The sequence below is a fragment of the Silene latifolia genome, chromosome 5, assembly GCF_048544455.1.
Source record: "Silene latifolia isolate original U9 population chromosome 5, ASM4854445v1, whole genome shotgun sequence".
Lineage (NCBI taxonomy): Eukaryota > Viridiplantae > Streptophyta > Magnoliopsida > Caryophyllales > Caryophyllaceae > Silene > Silene latifolia.
Genome location: NC_133530.1, coordinates 87,405,879 through 87,424,254, shown reverse-complemented (window position 1 = coordinate 87,424,254; position 18,376 = coordinate 87,405,879). Strand labels below are relative to the sequence as shown.

Sequence of the window (18,376 nt, the reverse complement as noted above, 5' to 3'; positions counted from 1 at the left end):
TCGACATACCTTATTTTGGCCCTTTGTGTCGTATCCTGGTGGCATTCTCATATAGACCTCCTCACTCAAGTCACCATGGAGGAAAGCATTGTTTACATCTAATTGAGCTATCGACCATCCTTTCGCCACTGCCACAGCTAGAAGACACCTTACACTCGTCATTTTGGCCACTGGAGCGAAGGTCTCATGGTAATCAACGCCTTCTATTTGGGTATATCCCTGCGCCACGAGCCTTGCTTTATAACGCTCTATAGTCCCATCTGCTTTGTATTTAACTTTGTATACCCATTTGCAACCAATGGGTCGCTTTCCTGCTGGTAAATCGACCACCCTCCAAGTACCATTAGTTTCCAAGGCATTTATTTCCTCGGTCATAGCTCGTCTCCACTCCGGTGTTTTGGCCGCATCAAAGTAATTATGTGGCTCTCGTACTGCGTCAACTTTTGCTAAAAAATTCCTGTAAGATTCTGAAAAATAACTGGTTGTAACATAGTTAGCTATTGGGTAACGCGTACCTGCCTTTGACGATGAAGACTGAGACGAAGGAGTGCTTGGAACGGGGTTTATTATGCGGGTCGATTTACACACATAGTCACTTTTCCAATAAGGGTCAAATTTTTGGCGAGCACCTCGACCCAATTGTTCTTCAACTACTTCACCACCTTGAGCTGCATTATCAACTTCAGGAGTTGACTCATTATTTTCAATGATTTCTTCCTCCTGCTCTTTATCCAAATTATCACCGTGGACTTTTTGATTCTCCTCAACATAGGGGTTTGCATTTTCAACATTGATTTCATTTCCTGAATTGTCTAAATTATCGTAGCACTGCTCGAAATTGTCGAGCTGAATACGTGAGTCTACCCCATCAGATGAATGTGACTTTGCTATATTTGAATGATCATTTACTAAGTATGGAAATACGTGCTCATAAAAAACGACATCCCTAGACACAAACGACAATTTTCGCTTCAAATCATACACTTTCCACCCCTTTTTACTTTGTGGATATCCAATAAATACACATCGTTTGCCTCTTTCATCGAATTTATCTCGGGGCTTGTCTTTATTGTGAGCATAACATAGACTACCAAACACCCGCATATTATCAAGTTTTGGTTTTTCTCCATACAGTAATTCATAAGGTGTCAATCCATTTAGTATTCGAGTAGGAGTCCTATTAATGAGATATGCAGCAGTCAAAACACAATCCCCCCAAAACTCAATCGGAAGGTTTGCTTCAAACCGTAGGGCTCTAGATTTTTCTAAGATATGTCTATGTTTTCTCTCTACTCTTCCATTCTGTTGTGGAGTGTCAACATTACTGGTCTGAAACTTGATGCCACATTCATTATAATATTCTTTCATGGTTCCTGACAGAAATTCGGTTCCATTATCACTTTGAACTATTTTGACTTGTTTTCCGAATTGAGTTTTAACCATTTTGCAAAAATTAATCATCAATTGGCTCACTTCTCCTCTATCTCTCATTAGAAAGACCCATACTCCTCTACTTCGATCATCCACAATGGTCAAAAAATAGTGAGCTCTAGTTAGACTCTCAGCATGGTAAGGACCCCAAATATCGCAATGAATAAGAGAAAACAAATCACTACTCCGTTTATTATTTAATTTGAAAACAGAACGAGTTTGTTTAGCCCTACAGCAAGAGTCACAAACTTCACTAGAATTCCAAAACAAGTCACTACCAATTAAAGGCTTAAAATAAGGTAAAATACTGCTCGAAGGATGACCAAGTCGTCTATGCCAGAGTCGTGCATCATTCCTTGTACTCGTCCTTGCTACAGTGTCTTCCCGATCATTCTTCAAGTAATAAACCCCGTCCTTGAGCTCACCCCGTCCAATCTTCATCCTCGTAGACTGGTCCTGTATAACACAATAGTCAGGATAAAAGGTTACAACACAATTATTTTCCCTAATCAATTGTTGTACAGAAATTAGGTCGCAAGTCAAAGACGGGACAAATAACACATCTGCTAAAATAAGATTTTCATTTATTTTAACGCTTCCATATTCATGTGCTATTATATGAGAACCATTCGGCATTCCCACTGTAGACGGTCTACCAATGACTCGTTGTTGGAGTAGCTCACGTCGACCAGTCATATGGTGTGATGCTCCACTATCGATCATCCAACTGCCAAAAAACATACCTGATAATTTCTGATTTTGACTACCTCCTGCCTTTCCTGCTAGAAAACTGCGAACACGGTTTATTTCCTCGGGTGTTAGGTCGTTACGCTGACTGTCTCCTTCGCTTGTGGCCGTGGCATTAACAGTCTGATAATCATCGCCTCGACCACCTCCACGACCTTGTCCACGGCCTCCTCTCCTTCCACGGCCTCGGCCTCTAGAAGGATACCCATGTTTCTGAAAACACTTGTCTTCTGTGTGCCACGGTTTTTTGCAATACGTGCATCGTGGCGGTTTTATTTCCTCCTGTTCGCCATTCGCATCACCCACGGCTGCTTGGACAGCCATTGCAGCTTCAATCACTTCTTCCTTGCCCTTTGTGACGGCTTTATGCCTTTCCTCTCGCAAAACTAAGGCATAGGCTCTGCTTAGAGACGTCACATCATCCTCCATGAGCAAGTTTGAGCGAATGTGTCCGTATTTAACCGTGTCGAGTCCCATCAGAAATTGGTGGACTTTCTCTTCCTCACGTTCTTTAGTAAAAAACGTCGCTGCTCCACATGTGCAATTCGGCATCTTGCTGTAATTACCCAACTCATCCCATATTGATTTGAGTCGAGTGTAATAGTCGATGACTGACTGGTCTTTACCTTGCTTGCACTCATTAAGTTCAGCTTTCAATTGATGCACTCTTGGTGCATTGCCAGCGGAAAAGCGCTCTTTCAATTCCTTCCATATCTCAGGCACCGTTCCGGAGAAGGTGATGCTCGAATGAAGTCGTATTTCAATGGCGTTTCTTAACCATGCTTTAACCATGGCATTGCACTGACGCCACGCGACAGCTTCAAGAGTTTCTTCTTCTCCGGGTAATACTTCTGGTCTTTTAATCGTACCTTCGACAAAAGCCAACTTATTTTTGGCGTCAAATCCATTCCTTATTGCGTCAGCCTAAAGTTCATAATTATCACCGTCAAACTTGATTTGTGTTAACGACAATGAAGGACTATCCGAAGGATGGAGGTACAGAGGGGAAGACGGCGGGATTGTATCGGCTTTCTTGCCACTGCCGCTTCCTTTACTTGCTTCGGAAGAAATAATTGGTCCCGTCATTGTGGTGTTGTGTAATTGGTATTATGGTTGTGATAGGAAGGTGAATTAATTAGAGACTCAGGATCGATGACAACTGCTCTGATGCCATAAAGAAACGGAAATACGGTAAAAGTTTCTGTATTGATAATAATTCACATAATACATGACAACGTCTTATATACACCCTAAAAGAATATATGCAAGATCTTGCTTTCCTATTCTAAGGCCTATAGTTAAGGTAATCACAATAGCTTACACAAGAATTAAAATATATACGGAGAATATTATGGGTATCGAAATATCTTCTCAATAATAATACTTCAAACCAGTTGGAAATGACTGACGAGGGGAAAACTGAGGTGAAAAAAACATCACATAGCTTTAGGACGACCGGAAGCGTAAAAAATAATCGGCCGGGTCAAACTCTAAAGCTATATGGAATCCACAGTTGGGCTGGGGATTTTCTCCAAGCGCCCAATGGGTCCATCAATGATGGAGGCTTCACCCGATTTGTGCAGTATGATTCCAAGGCTGCACTCATCTATGCAGAAGAAGATCAACAAGCTTCCAATAATCCTGCTGCATACCTTCTGGCTTGGTCTGCTATCGACCGTCCACTACGGGTAACCATATGACTCTTCCTATATTTATTTACGTTTATTTTAGAGTTTTTTGTGTTTTACCACCTATTGAGTACAAAACTTTACAAGTTACCACCTATTGAGTGCATTTTTACTAATAGCCACCTATTTTTTAACATAATTTCACAATTCACACCTATTTTGCATTTTATTGACGTTCTTTCTTATTTATCGTCTTGTTTACGTTTTATCTACTATCGGTTATATTCAAGGACCAAACTACCCCTTATTATTACACACACTCCCTCATACAACCTTTACAAAATTAGACCTCCAGCACCAATCTAATTGAAGGCGTCATTCACTATCAGGGTTCATCAATTTAAGATGCCAACTTCGAGCATGCATGTTTTCCCTCTTTCTTATTTTCGTTTTCGTTTTCGTTTTCGTTTTCAATTTATGGAAATGCAACAACAATTAGATTTGTTTGTTAATTGTTTAGCTTTATTTATCTTTCTTCATACTGGGTTATTTTATGATAATTTTGGGTTATCCATGCTCTGAAATCAAGTAATTCTGGGTTGTTGAAATCAATTTCTTGGTTTTTTATGTTCTAAACTCAACAATTATTGGGTTATTCTCCTCAAATTTCTGGGTTCTTATGTTTCGAACTCAACAATTTCTGGGTTGTGCAAGTTGAAAGTCTTAGTTCAATAATTTCTGGTTTTTACATCAGTTTACACTCAATGTCAGATATAATGTCGTCATCAAGTGAAAGTAGTGCAATAGTGTTGGTGTTAGGAGTGCGACTGTGGACTCCCGGCTGTCCTTGGGGAATCATAGACACCAAACAACATAGGGAGGAGATTTGAAGGATGTAGAAAGTTTAAACCTAATGTAGGAAATCACCGGGAAGCTTCAATATGATAATCAAATACCCAGATTTGATTTATAGGGTTCTAATAAAAATTAAAGAGAGATTGTAAATCAAAATTGGATGACGAGAAATCAAGTGACTTGCGTTTAATGAGTAAGAAGATGGGGACTTTGTGTAATAGTAAGGGATAAAGGGTAGTTTGGTCTTTGCATGTTACAAAGAGTCGACAAAACGTAAACGAGACGATAAATAAAAAAGAACGTCAATAAAATGCAAAATAGGTGTTGATTGTGAGGGTTACCTTCAAAAATAGGTGGTTATTAGTAAAGATCGACTCAATAGGTGGTAACTTGTAAAGTTTTGTACTCAATAGGTGGTAAAACACAAAAAAACCTTTATTTTAAAATCAATTATTTCCAAAACCATGCGACTATGATGTATAGCGAGGCTTTTTTTTTTTTTTTTTTTTTTTTTTTTTTTTTATTTTTTTTTTACTGAAAAGAGCTGAACTGAATTTAATGGAGCTAAACTGATTGAACTGAATTTAATGAAGCTGGTCCGAATTTAAATAAGATTAATTTATGAAAATATGAACGGAGCTGAATTGAAATGAGTTAAAATTAAGTTCAAAATTAAAGAACTGGGCTGGGGCCTAGGTAGCACGGACACTTTTCCTAATCAGCCGTTCCGTGTCCGACACCGTGTCGGACACCGACACTCCTCGGACACACGTCGAAACGTGTCGGACACCTACAAAGCCGTGTCTAACTTTCTACATTTATTTGGGCACGTGTCTGATGCGTGTCCATGGTATTTCGGCCGTGTCCAACGCGTGTCCGTGACTTTTAGACATCATTTGGGGTGAATGATGTTCTTTAAGCGTGAAATGAGCTGTCGAAAGAGATAGATTAGAAGATTCGTTTTGATGGTAAATGAAAACGAGTTATAATCAAGGGCAAGTTTTAGTTTCACTTATTTAAATTTAATATCAAATACTTTTATAAAAATAAAATCGAATATTTATAATTATAAAATATATATTTTATTAAATTTAAATAACGTGTCCCGTGTCCTAAATTTCAAGGGATGCCGTGTCACGTGTCCGTGTCCGTGTCGTGTCCGTGTCCCGTGTCCGTGTCCGTTTTTGTGCTACCTAGGCTGGGGCTAATTCCAGGAATCAAATATAAAGTTGACTACTGTAGATTTTAAGCTATACTAATTGCATTGATTGACGAGCTAAACATAAAAGAATCAGTTGGTCTTGCTTCAGACGAGTAATTTTGATCTCAAGTAATAAGACAAGATTTTGTAGCCATTTTACAGTCAAATGTGACTACTATTGATGTTGTGCGGAAGCGATACGGAGTAGATGCAAAAATAAAAGACACAAAGATTTAACGTGGTTCACTATCAATGCGATAGTTACATCCACTAGGGCGAGGGTGAATAATTCACTGTGTCGGGAGAATTACAGATTTACAAAAGATGAGCATTGAGTTTTTCTATATCTGCCTCTTAAAACTCTCAACATTTACCTCACAAATCTCTCCTTAAAGAATAGTTAAGTTAGAGTACTGTTTATATTTTAATCTACCCTAACAATGACTAATACAATTAGGAAATATAATAAACAAACTTATTAAAATAAGCTAAGGAAACCGTCCTTTAGCCAGCTAAAGAGCAAAGATAAAAAATATAGGAAAACAAGAAAAAGTCTAACGGGACCCACTAACTTTCATAGAAGCAAAGTAAAGTCGCAGGCTAGAGTGCCTGAAATAAGTCTTCAATGACCGAAACAAGTGCGACCCGCAGCACTATCGCCCGTCTTTCATCTTCTTTTCTTCCTTAGGCTAATTTTCCATTCTTTAATCTTACTCCGACATATTCCCGTAAGCGACATACGAGTCACATACTAACCATTGAAAAACAAGCTACCATAGTATAAGCTATAACACTGATTGTACCATTATGGTTACATTTAACCATAAAATGATCACAAAGTGAACTAATCTCTTGTGTGGTAAAAAAACGTTGAGTTTTTTTTTAAAATTTTAATTTTTTTTTTTAAAAAGAAGGCGACCATAAATAAATGACAGTTCTCTAATAAAAAGAATACTCCTTGCTTGGAATTTAATATTTCTGACATATGAATGATTATTAAACTACATTTTTGTTTTTCTTTTTAAGAAAGTGACGTCGAGATTGGTCGTCATCCGATAATGCTAACTTATTTTCTTTTTCCATTAATTGAAAGGTGTACGTGAAGTGCGGACCACTGTCTGAAGTATACTACAATGGCTGGGAAAATGCAACACTCGCTAACCTGAACTCTTCCGGTGGAAAGAGCTCCGCCCAAGACTGCGGCACATCAAGCAATGCTGAAGCTTATATTGATGCCGATTTCCCGCGTTACTCCGTTGGAGCCACCTTCAACTAAAACTATACTCATATTTTCGTATTATTACTATATCCTATTACCTATATAAAAAAGGGTGATGGTTGACTGAAAGAAGGACTTTGCTTAAATTTTGCGGACTTTGCGTAGCTTTTAATATTCCCCAATTCCACCTTTGTCCTTCAATCCAACTTTTCCACCTGACAAATTTGCCCCTCATATTAGTCATATACTCTGTATAAAATACGAATGTAATATAAAACATTGTTTACTTCCAAACTATATACTTACCTGACACATGTATTTAAATTGATGATAAATTGACACCTTGCTATGCCGAATGACTAAGAAACTTTCATAAATCCTTATACCATAATTTTTATGTACCTATACAACAAAAATTAAATTAAGTCCATCCGTAGTCTTAATTTTACCGACAAATACTAATAAATTATTCCTACTCAAACTTCATCTACCTTATCAAACCATTGTATCCTCTGTAAATCAAGTCCATCCGTAGTCTTAATTTTACACATGTATGTCAAGATTACACCATACGTACACACAAGTTGTGGCATGAATATGTATGGTATTGTCAATCACTTGTGAATTGGGATCAATATAAACTTCAAATCCTTGTATGGCTTCGCTTTCAGCAAACCACTATTTCGGTTACGAGGCTACAGAATTCAACATGTCAACAACTTCAGACATTAGAGGCCTTTCTTTAGGCTTCTCACTTGTGCACAACTTAGCGACCTTCATAAAATTATAAACTTCGTCGTCCCTTAAACTCTCTTTAGGAATACTAGTATCAATAACTTCTAGGTGCTTATTTTCCGACATCCTTTTCTTGGCCCACTCGACCATCCACAACTCACACCCATCGTCTCTGACAGGCCAGTTGGGCCTTTTACCAGTGGCTACCTCGAACATCAAAACCCCAAAACTATAAACATCGCCTTTGACAGAGGCTGCTGTGTAACCATTTCTGTACTCTGGTGGCATGTACCCCATGGTACCGGCAGCTTGGGTAGAAACATGGGAATGAGCACCCTCAATGCTTCGGGCCAGCCCAAAATCGGCAATGTGGGCCTCAAAGTTGTTGTCCAATAACACATTACTAGATTTGATATCCCTATGCACAATAGCAGTATCCAAGCCATGCATGAAGGCTAACCCATTAGCAACTCCCTTAACAATCTTAACCCTCAATCTCCAAGATAAGGGTGATATCCAGTGCCCTTCTGATAACTCAGGAGGCAATGATGGTAGGTCTTGTAGCCACTCATCAAGGCTACCCTTTTCAATGAACTCGTAAATAAGAACACGATCAGGACCCGACATACAATACCCTAGCATCTTGACAATATTTTTGTGACGGAGCTTTCCTAGGGTTTCCATTTCTGCCCGGAACTCACGAAGCCCTTGAAAAGCATCGGGGCTGAGCTTTTTAAGAGCGACTGTAACCCCGTTTGCTAATTTTGCTTTGTATACCAACCCAAAACTACCGTCACCAATAATCAGTTTGGGGTTGAAGTTATTAGTAGCTTCATTTAGCTCCGCCATTGAGACTTCCTGGAGGCAGGGGTCGAAAGAAGCTGACTCGCCAGCGGTGATGGAGTTGGAAGAGAGTTCATCAGTCGCATGTCCACTTGTGGTTTGACGTGGATGAGTTTGGGGTAGGGTCTGCTCTAAACGCTGAGATTTGTTTTTGCATTTGCAGATTAGGTAAACAAATAAGAAGATGGCTGAAATTACACTGAAGCTGGCTACTCCTGAGAGCGAGATTTGGAGTAACTGATTCATGGAAAGCAAACAAAGGAAGAGTAAACGTGTCCCAGAGAAAGGGGTTTCGGAAGTATTAATTTTGAGCGGATTAGAGAGAAGAGAGTTGTTATGAAGGAGTGGCAGACACTACATTTAATGTGAATGCAAGTATTTTCCGGTTGACGTGGCATAACCTTGATCAGAGCTGACAAAAGAAAGGTAGAAACAAAACATGAGCACAAGACATCATAAATTAATCAAGCACAAAAACTAAGTGGTAAACAACTGAAGAATGGATAACGATGTCAGGTAAAAGTATAAAAATGAAAAATTAAAAGCCGATAATTCCATTAGCATTCATGTCTCCTAGACATAGTACTATACGTAGCAGATTTTAACGTTCAGACTGCTGAAGAACACCTAACACAGTAACTAGAGTTTTAAACCTTAAAGTGGTAACTGTGTTAGTTCAGAAGAGCAAGGAAAAACAGATTAAGTAGCGGCAAACTTTGAGCTACCAGTTCAGGTTGTTTAAAGTGTTTTGGCTGTAAACCGTGTTGTTAAATGTCTTAGAAACAAAAACAAGTTTCCCATGATGAATGCAAATGCCGCCTAAAGATTAATGACAAAAACACATAACAAGGGTTCAAAAACTTAAGTGGAAAATTTTTTAATGAACAAATAAGTTTCTCCTTTTGAGAGCTTGAACCAGACTACAATCTAGTCTAGTAGAATTAAAACAACACCCAAATGAAAGCCTAAAATATGCACAAACTACAACAATACGATCATATGAATTAACATGTTTTGGGCATTTTCAGACACCAACTCAACTTCAATTTTGATTCATTATCAGGTCAAATACCCCAGTTTAACAGAATAATAGTTCCTCCACTCCAATTTTATTCCCCCTTCGCCCTTTCAATTTTTTTTTTCAAATCAATTGTTCACTTTCTATTTTGGGTAACGAAAGGAATGTATTTTCAATATTATCCCCCTCCCTCCAACACTATTTCTCAAATCCGAGATATCAATTAGAACGGAAAAAAATAATATGATAATTTGAAGAAACCCAATCAGCAATTAGCACCTAAGGGTGGGTTTGGATTGGGGGATTTGGAGGAAAAGGAAGGGGAGGGTTTGTAGGGATTTTATCATTTGTTTGGTTAGCAAAACGGAGGTGGAGGAATTCAGAAGGGGGGAAAATTGAATCCTTCCTTCCTTCCTCCAAACCAAATTATTCACCCTTCTACAAAAGAATGATTTGGAGGAAAACCACCTCATCGATTATCTCTCCCTTCCCTTCCTTGCTTTCTTTTCCCCTCCCCTCCATCTCCCTCCTATTTTGGCATATCTGCCTTAAATTTAAAACGGATCAATATGGTCGTCTGGAGAGGCGGCGGCTTAGGGCCCAAGCTAGAAAGGGGCCCATTATTCAAAGTTTTAAAATAATAATAGTGGTAGGAAAAGAAAAAAAAAATCTAATTTAGTAAAAACAAAGCAATGCTTTTCTAATTTCTCACCCTGACTCTCTACTCTTTTTTTTTTTTTTTTTTTTCTCTAAGACCCGAATTTCCAACTCTTTTCTTCTTTAATTGGAAATTTAGAATTTAAAAACTCATCTTCTAATTCCTAAGCAACGGTTTCTTAATTTCAATGGCCCAAGATATAAGATATATGATCATTGATTGACTGATGAGTCGATCATAACCTTAAAGCTTCAATTGAGATGGTCTTCAAATGTGGTAGAGTGAGGCTCTTGATAAAAGTTAACGCCTTAATTAAGAGTTAATCTTCTTCCACTACCACCACCCTTAATCCACCTTACACAACCCCAAGAATTGCAGCAAACCCACTATTAATGTTTTGCCGCAACTCCTTTGGTCAACCACCGCCAAAATTATTGGCCACCAGCCTCTTGGCCAAATTACCACCAAATTTGCATTATCTCACTACTAAAATTCGACCACCACACCTTTGGTCATTATTAATATTCGGCCACAACCCCTCATGGTAGATATTATTTTTAAGCGAAAGCAGCAAACCACTCGCCCAAAACCCGGCATGGCTCATCCCAAAATTATGACACTATCCTTCTCTCAATACTAATTTCGGCCACCATATATTTAATCAATTTACCAGAAAGTGACAATAATGAAAAAAAACTTGACATGAGTAATTATTAAACCCAGAAATTAGAATTGAAAATAAAGTATATAATTTAAGACAAATAATCTTCTTATTCTTCTACTGGATTTACTCCAAAAGGATAAGAGGACAATTATCTAGAGTAATTGATGCATTTTTTTTGTAATTGGAAAGGTATACGCAAAAATAAAATTCAAACACCACTGATTTCACATGCATTAACTAGCACATGTACATTATCCCTGAAAATCAAATAAGCAAAGCTCAATGTTTAAAGCATTCATTCATTAACTAGCACACTCTTCGACAAATCATCATCAATAAAAACAGACGAAACATATGAAACTAAGAACAAATTAATATCAATTGAATAGCAAATTAATACAGTAATAATTTAAGGGCAAATTCGTTTGAATAAAAAACTGAATAGCAAATTCGTATGAGATTCAATTCAAATAAGCATATGAAATTAAAAACAATAAAAAGTAAAAAATCATACTTGCTAAATAATTGATGGATTCGAAATAGGAATAAAACAAGAGGGATTTCTCCTTCTTGCTGGTCGTCGTCTTCGCCGGTCACTATCGTCGTCGGCTGCCGTATAATCTCAGTTTATGGTAGGTGGGTTTTGGGTTCAAGGAAAGAATTGGGATTTTGGTAAAGAAAGACAGTCAAATAGAAGTCCATATTCGAGTTCATACTTACATCGGTTGAGATTGTTTTCTCCAAATAAGTAACAGTTCTAAATTTATTCATAAAAGTAAAGCAAACTAGATTTTGTGCCCGTGCGTTGCACGGTTTATAAATAATGTTTTATTTTTAATTGAAGTGGTAGAATATGTAAGTTCTTGAATGTGAGAACGGTAAATTTGCTATCTTAAAGTAACTAATGACTTTGAAAATAAGTGTAGTCGGCGTTGTGAATTAATTTAAGTTTAGTCTCTCTAATTTCAATTAGTCTTTTGTACGATTGTGTTATATACTGCTCCGTATTATACGGTCTTCATTGGCATATTATAAAATCTTTATTGTCATCAATACAAATCAATCAATAGGTCTTGGTATAGACGGGTGGGGCGAACAGACGGGTAAAGACCTCTAATAAAATGGGTAGGGGGGACAAGGTGGGGCACCCCCATGTGCTTCCCACTTTATGGCAAATGGGTATTTTGTGAGAGAAAATGGTATCCGTCTATACGTATAGACGGATAGTGTCCGTCTATAATGAGAATTTGTGCAAATCAATATGCATCGGTCTTTCATAAAAACTGATGTCCATTTAACTTCACCTTCAATCAATATCAATCAATCAATATATCAATATATATATATAAAATAGGCTTTTTTCAGGCAATTCTAGAGACTCCAAATTTTTTGAAACGCTCTAATTAAAATAATAATATTAGTCAAAAACAGAATTTTAATCTTAATCTTAAAAGATAAAATAAAAGATAATATATCAAACATAAACAAAGTAATAAAAAATAATCCTCCGTAAACAATTGAGATCAAACCAAACACTAAAATATAGTTTTATATATAAACTGCACAGCCTATATGACGATGCAATGAGAAAAAATAATGAGCCAACAAGCTACAATCCCTGGGAACAGGCTTCAATGATACCGTCTCAGTTCTCACAACCCTTTTTTCAACTCAAGCTCTATGGCTGCACCACATTGTGGCCAAATGGGCCACAATCAGCAACAACCTTTCTTGCTGCAGCAACAGATGATGATGGGCCCACAACACCAGTCACCGACTATGAACCCCTTTGGGAACCCTAATGCAGCCAACGGATATGGTCCGGGAATCCCTGTTCAAGCATACAACCCATACACAAGTTTGTTATAGTTGGTACTGATCTGATTTTTTGCTATAAGCACAAGGAGAAGACGATGATCAATGGGTATTCAACCGATTTTTTGTTCTGGTGATGGGAGCGCAGAAAATAATTTGTGAAAGCAAACACGGGTATTTTTTCGTGACCCTCAAAGCAATACTGATGTTTTATTGCAGTAAACATTGCACATAGTTGGTAGTATCACCCTTCGTACTGACAAAAAAAAGACAGATGGGCATCAACATTGTATATGCCGAAAACGTTGCACATGGTATGGGCATCAAAATTTGTCTTTGATTAGATTATTCGTTTGATTTTTGTATGGTATGTCGTCTCGATCTTAATAAGGATTAGCCACGCTTTGATATTTTTCTTTTCCGTACTGTTTGTACTGTCTCAGCCGAGAAGTTTATGTAGGAAGACGCATTTTGTGCCCTTGTTCATTTAACCTATATGGAAATCATTTCTCTTAGCCTTGGTTGCCCCGAACTCTCATTGTATGGTAAGACGCTGCCAACAAAATTTAGGATTCCTTTTATTTTTTATGTGTCTCATATGTGTATTAGTGTACGTGATTTGAGACGTGTACTGTCATTGGTTTTTCAGGGGTATTACCTTGCAACATTATGGGAATTGACTCGCCTAGACTCAATCACAAAAGCACCTGTTATACATCACTTCTCGGAAAGCATTTCAGGGTTTATGACAATCCGGTGTTTCAGGAAACAAGAAGGATTTACTCAGGAAAATGTGAACTGGGTGAATGCAAATTTGTGCATGGATTTTCATAATAATGGATCAAATGAATGGTTGGGCTTCCGTTTGGAATTGCTCGGGAGCTTACTTCTTTGTTCATCGACCCTTTTCATGATTCTCCTGCCTAGCAAAATCATCAAGCCAGGTTAGTTTTTTTCTACTAACTCCACCCAAAATAACCCGAACCAAATTGATCTGATCTGACCCTTATGTATCCTACCTTACTGACCTGTTTGCTAGGTGGAAGCATAATAAGGATGCGTAACATACATAATTCAAATCTTGCATAACACATTTTTCCAAAAAACTTCAAAATTGACTTGAATAGTTCTATACTGATCTGAAGCAACATATTTTTCTGTGTTAACAGGTGAGATACAGACCTACTACTCCTCTGGTGATAAAGGGAATAACGTTAAACAATTAGAGCCTGAGGGCCTGGGAGAAAAAGTAGGTGTTGTTGGAAGAACCGGAAGCGGGAAATCGACACTGATTCAAGTGTATTGTTGGAAGAACCGGAAGCGGGAAATCGACACTGATTCAAGTGTATTGTTAGAGTAATTCATTCATACAAGTCTTTTTATGATTATTGTACTAAATGACATGGGACTCAGAAGGATATTGTACGCATTGTTTTGGAGTGTAGAGTACAGTTTTCTTCGCAACATCAAGTTCATTAATCTTTTACTAATCTCATATTTTATGGAACGTTGTTATTATTTGTTTTACAATTATCTTGATTTGGCATTATTACAAACGTTAAGCAAACGAATTAGGTATGCTCCAAAGATCATGTTTTCATGGATCATTGCATTCCTAGAATTTCACATAGGTATACATACATGTAAATAAGACAATAAACTACTCCGTACTTCGTACATATTTGGACTGTATAGTATGTGAAGTACCTTCTAAATCATTTCGTTTGTTTTGTTCCTCCTCCGCAACTAAAGGGCGTATATATTATATACTATTCAATACAAATATTTAGACGTTAAATGTCAGCGAAACTTTGATACTATGAATGGGCAGGGGTTATAGTGCGTCATTGAAACTTCGGTACTACGATATTAGTAATCAAGTAGGGTTTGATGTTGCTAGAAGCTTTATTAATAAAATTAAGCAATTGTAATATATATTGATTGATATACTACCTATACATATTAATACTTTCTCCATTTTACTTTTATTGTCCATATTTCTACTTTAATTAAAATTACAACTTTAATCTATCCCTTAAATTGAAGGGAATGAGAATAATGTTATTATAATGAATATGAATATAGTATATGCTGATTCTAAGAAAATACGCAGTAGAAAGATAGGCAGAATTACAGAAAAATAATTCTAGAGATTAAAAGTATCAAGAGCATGTGGCGTTGGCCATGGTGATTGATATATAGGTAAGATGATATATATATAAAAATTAAAATATTTTAACTAATTTTATATAGTAGCTTAGTCAAATCAAATTTGCCCTCTGGTGGTGAATTATTAGAAATAGAATTCTAACGTCACACAATAGCTACCGTCTAAGTTTCATATATATATTTTGCTTTTATCTAATTTTATTTTTCTAATAATTGTCTTTAAGAAATTTAAACCATTATACATTTTAATAATTATCTTTAGTAATTTAAAAATTAATTTAAATTTGAAGGGTATTAGTTCAAGGCTAAATAAAATTGGATTTAATATGTATTTTATGTACAATGTGGACTCTATCTATATATAAAGAGGATAATTATTGCTAATGCAATTATTAATTATCTGGGATAAATTAGTTTGGATTAGATAATTATTTAAATTAAAAATTATAAAATAAAAATTTAAATTTAAATATTTTTTTAAAATAAAGAGCTTGATAAATTAAATTTGACTCCAACAATAATTTCACATTTCTGTTCATGTCATCCACAATATCTTACCATTTTAGTTAATATTGAGAGGTGAACCAATATTATAACCCGTGCAACGCACGGGCACAAAATCTAGTAGACATCAGACAATACAATATCTGATGTATACATATTTCCCCAAAATCAATTTAAAATCTCACCCAATCCATTAATTTTTTATCGCTCAAACTCTCCATCCCTATTCCCTCAATCCCTCATCTCTATTCCCATCACCATTCTTCCTTTACTTAGATCTCGATACCTGAATAGGCCAATCAGCTCATGGCGTTGATTTCTTTCAAACGGTCTCAATTAGTAAACAACCTGGTTTACATGATTTCTAGGGTTTTAGATCCCAAAATACGCCACAATTATCTATCATTATTTCAAATGTGTTGCATTTTTGTTATGTTCATTGATTTCTTTAATTTTGATTGTTATATATGATTTTGCGGTTTGGTCCATCCCTATCTTCTTTTTTGATTAATTTTGAATTAATTCGTTTAAATTATTTTAGAGGTATTTACATTATCAGTGGTAGTATGATTGTTGTTGCTATCCAAGCTCCTAGAATAACTCCAAGAATCCAATAGGTCTTGCTTAAGATGGATATCTGTCTTAGGTATAAAACGATTCAAATACCATCCCACCTGACGGATATGCCAAACCAGAATAACGGTCTTTTCATGTTTCATTCTAATTAAAAATTATGCCAATAATCTTATCATGTTTCATTCTACCCCTCAATGTATCAATTTCATATAGGTTCTATACTCCTATGGCTTGTTGGTCACCATGAGAGGTCATACATTGCGATACGGTCATATTTATAGAAATGTATCATCTCACCTTGTGAAACCGTCTTACCCTATCGTCTTTATTATAGTTATACTCATAACATGGTAGTGATTACCACTTCTTCTTTAGAAGAAGTTCTAGTTCAAGGGGTGCGGACTGTAAGGTCCAATACAAACACAAACACGAAAAAGTAATTAGAACATAATCGAGTTTCTTTGCATAACTATCTAAGCATATCATTTGATAGAGAAAGGATTTACACTGAAATACTCAAATGTTTGAAAATAATTGTCTTTCATCTTATTTCATGTCCAGTTAATAGTGAGTTTCATTTGGATTTCATCTTATTTCAAATCCAAATACAATCATATCCTTAACACAACCCTTGTATTGTACTCTTTTAATTACAATAATAACAAAGCATTAAAAAGTTATGAGTAATAGACCTAAAGCAAATGTATAAGATGTCGTGCGAGAAGCCTGTCGAGCAGAAGAGGATGGAGCAGACATACGGAGTGCAAAGCCAGCAACTTCAGTAGGTTGCGACAAAGTCATGATTGAACCACACGCTCCTCTTGAGAGATTGCCTGTAACACAAAAAAAAACCTATTATAAGTGATCATAAAACAATTTCAAACGAAAAGACCTGTTAGATCATAAAAATAAACCAATTTGGCAAGATAAGAAAAAAAAAAATACAATCGCATTAATAATACATAATACATCTTTAATACACATGAAAAATTTGGCTGTGAAAGAGATGGAGATGGGAGAAGTTGTATATATATACATAATACGTAATAGTTATCTATTCATAAAGATAGAGTTTGTTTTAAGTTAGGAGATTTAAAACTCAAACTTATATTATTATTTTATTTATTACACATATTTTTTTATCACAAAGCTAAGATAGAATTTGTTTAGTATTGGAGATTTAAAACTCAAACTTATATTATTATTTTATTATATAAGTTAATTGGATAAATAGAAAATTAATTAAGTGTTTTAGTAAATTTGGAGTCTCTCAAAATGCCTGAAAAAAGCCTCTTTTATATATATATATTGATTTAACAAAAATAACTCAATCTTTGATATGTCTTTTAGAAATAACCCAACCTTTTAACTTAAACAATAATAATCCAACCTTTATATTTTTGTCACAAAAATATCCCAAAATCTCTCCTAAACTAATTTCTACCTGATATTGAGAAATGATATTTTGTAAATTAGTTTCATAATACATAAAGTTTCTTTTGCGATACCATAGTTAAAAAAAAAAAATCATAACCACAAAATTTGAAAAATTATAATTTCCTTAGTTATAAATGGAAAATTAATTAATAAAACAAATATATAATTTTTTGAAAAAAAAAATAGTTTGGAAAAGATTGCAAGTTTCGAACTTTTTTAAGCGAAAATTTGTAGAGTTGATAGCCATGTTTGTGATTTCTCAATGAATAAAAAGTTTGGTGAAGATAAAAGTTTGGATCTTTTTAATTTTCTAATTGATTATTTGATTTTATGTACTGTTAATAAATTATATATAAAGATTTATGAAACTGTTTTACAAAATATCATTTCTCAATATTAGGTAGAAATTAGTTTAGGTGAGATTTTGGGATATTTTGTGACAAAAATACAAAGGTTGGATTATTATTGTTTAAGTTAAAAGGTTGGGTTATTTCTGGAAGACATATTAAAGGTTGGGTTATTTTTGTTAAATTTGCCTAAAAGTAAAGAAAAAATGAAAGTTAGAGGGGAAATTATTATTAAATGAGTTTGAGAGAAGGAAATGGAGATGATCGTAATCCGGAAAATAGAACCATGTGTGTTACTTTATTTGTTAGGCTAATATTTAATTTTTTTTTAAAGTATACGGGTCTAAGGGTCGGGTCTCGGTCCCATAAATCAGACTCGGACCCGAACCCGAAATACTTATCTAAGACTCATACGCGGCGACGCATACTCGCACGGGTCTCAAAAATTCAGATCCAGACCCGACCCATTAGGGTACGACCAAAGGGTCTGGGTCGGGTCCTCGTCCCGCTGCCATCCCTAGTCATGACT

At 35.8% G+C, this 18,376-nt stretch overlaps 2 protein-coding genes and 1 long non-coding RNA gene across 4 annotated transcripts in view; 1 reads left to right on the top strand and 2 right to left on the bottom strand.

Moving 5' to 3' along the window:
- Nucleotides 1-18,376, bottom strand: part of LOC141657771 (protein CELLULOSE SYNTHASE INTERACTIVE 1-like) — a 468,470-nt gene that overhangs the window by 116,004 nt on the left and 334,090 nt on the right. The window lies entirely within an intron of this gene.
- On the bottom strand, nucleotides 7,424-11,717 carry LOC141657776 (leucine-rich repeat receptor protein kinase EMS1). 2 transcript variants are annotated; one of them, XM_074465117.1, is made up of 2 exons: nucleotides 11,514-11,717; nucleotides 7,424-9,071 (listed from the first exon to the last, which is right to left on the bottom strand). In XM_074465117.1, the coding sequence occupies exon 2, from the start codon at nucleotides 8,903-8,905 to the stop codon at nucleotides 7,769-7,771; it is 1,137 nt and encodes a 378-aa protein (XP_074321218.1). In that variant the 5' UTR covers nucleotides 8,906-9,071; nucleotides 11,514-11,717; the 3' UTR covers nucleotides 7,424-7,768. The 2 variants fall into 2 exon arrangements, with proteins under 2 accessions (XP_074321218.1, XP_074321217.1); XM_074465116.1 differs by having other exon boundaries at nucleotides 11,518-11,705.
- On the top strand, nucleotides 12,533-14,479 carry LOC141656221 (uncharacterized). The gene is made up of 3 exons (XR_012548430.1): nucleotides 12,533-13,359; nucleotides 13,464-13,758; nucleotides 13,984-14,479. It is a non-coding gene; the product is annotated as an uncharacterized LOC141656221 (long non-coding RNA).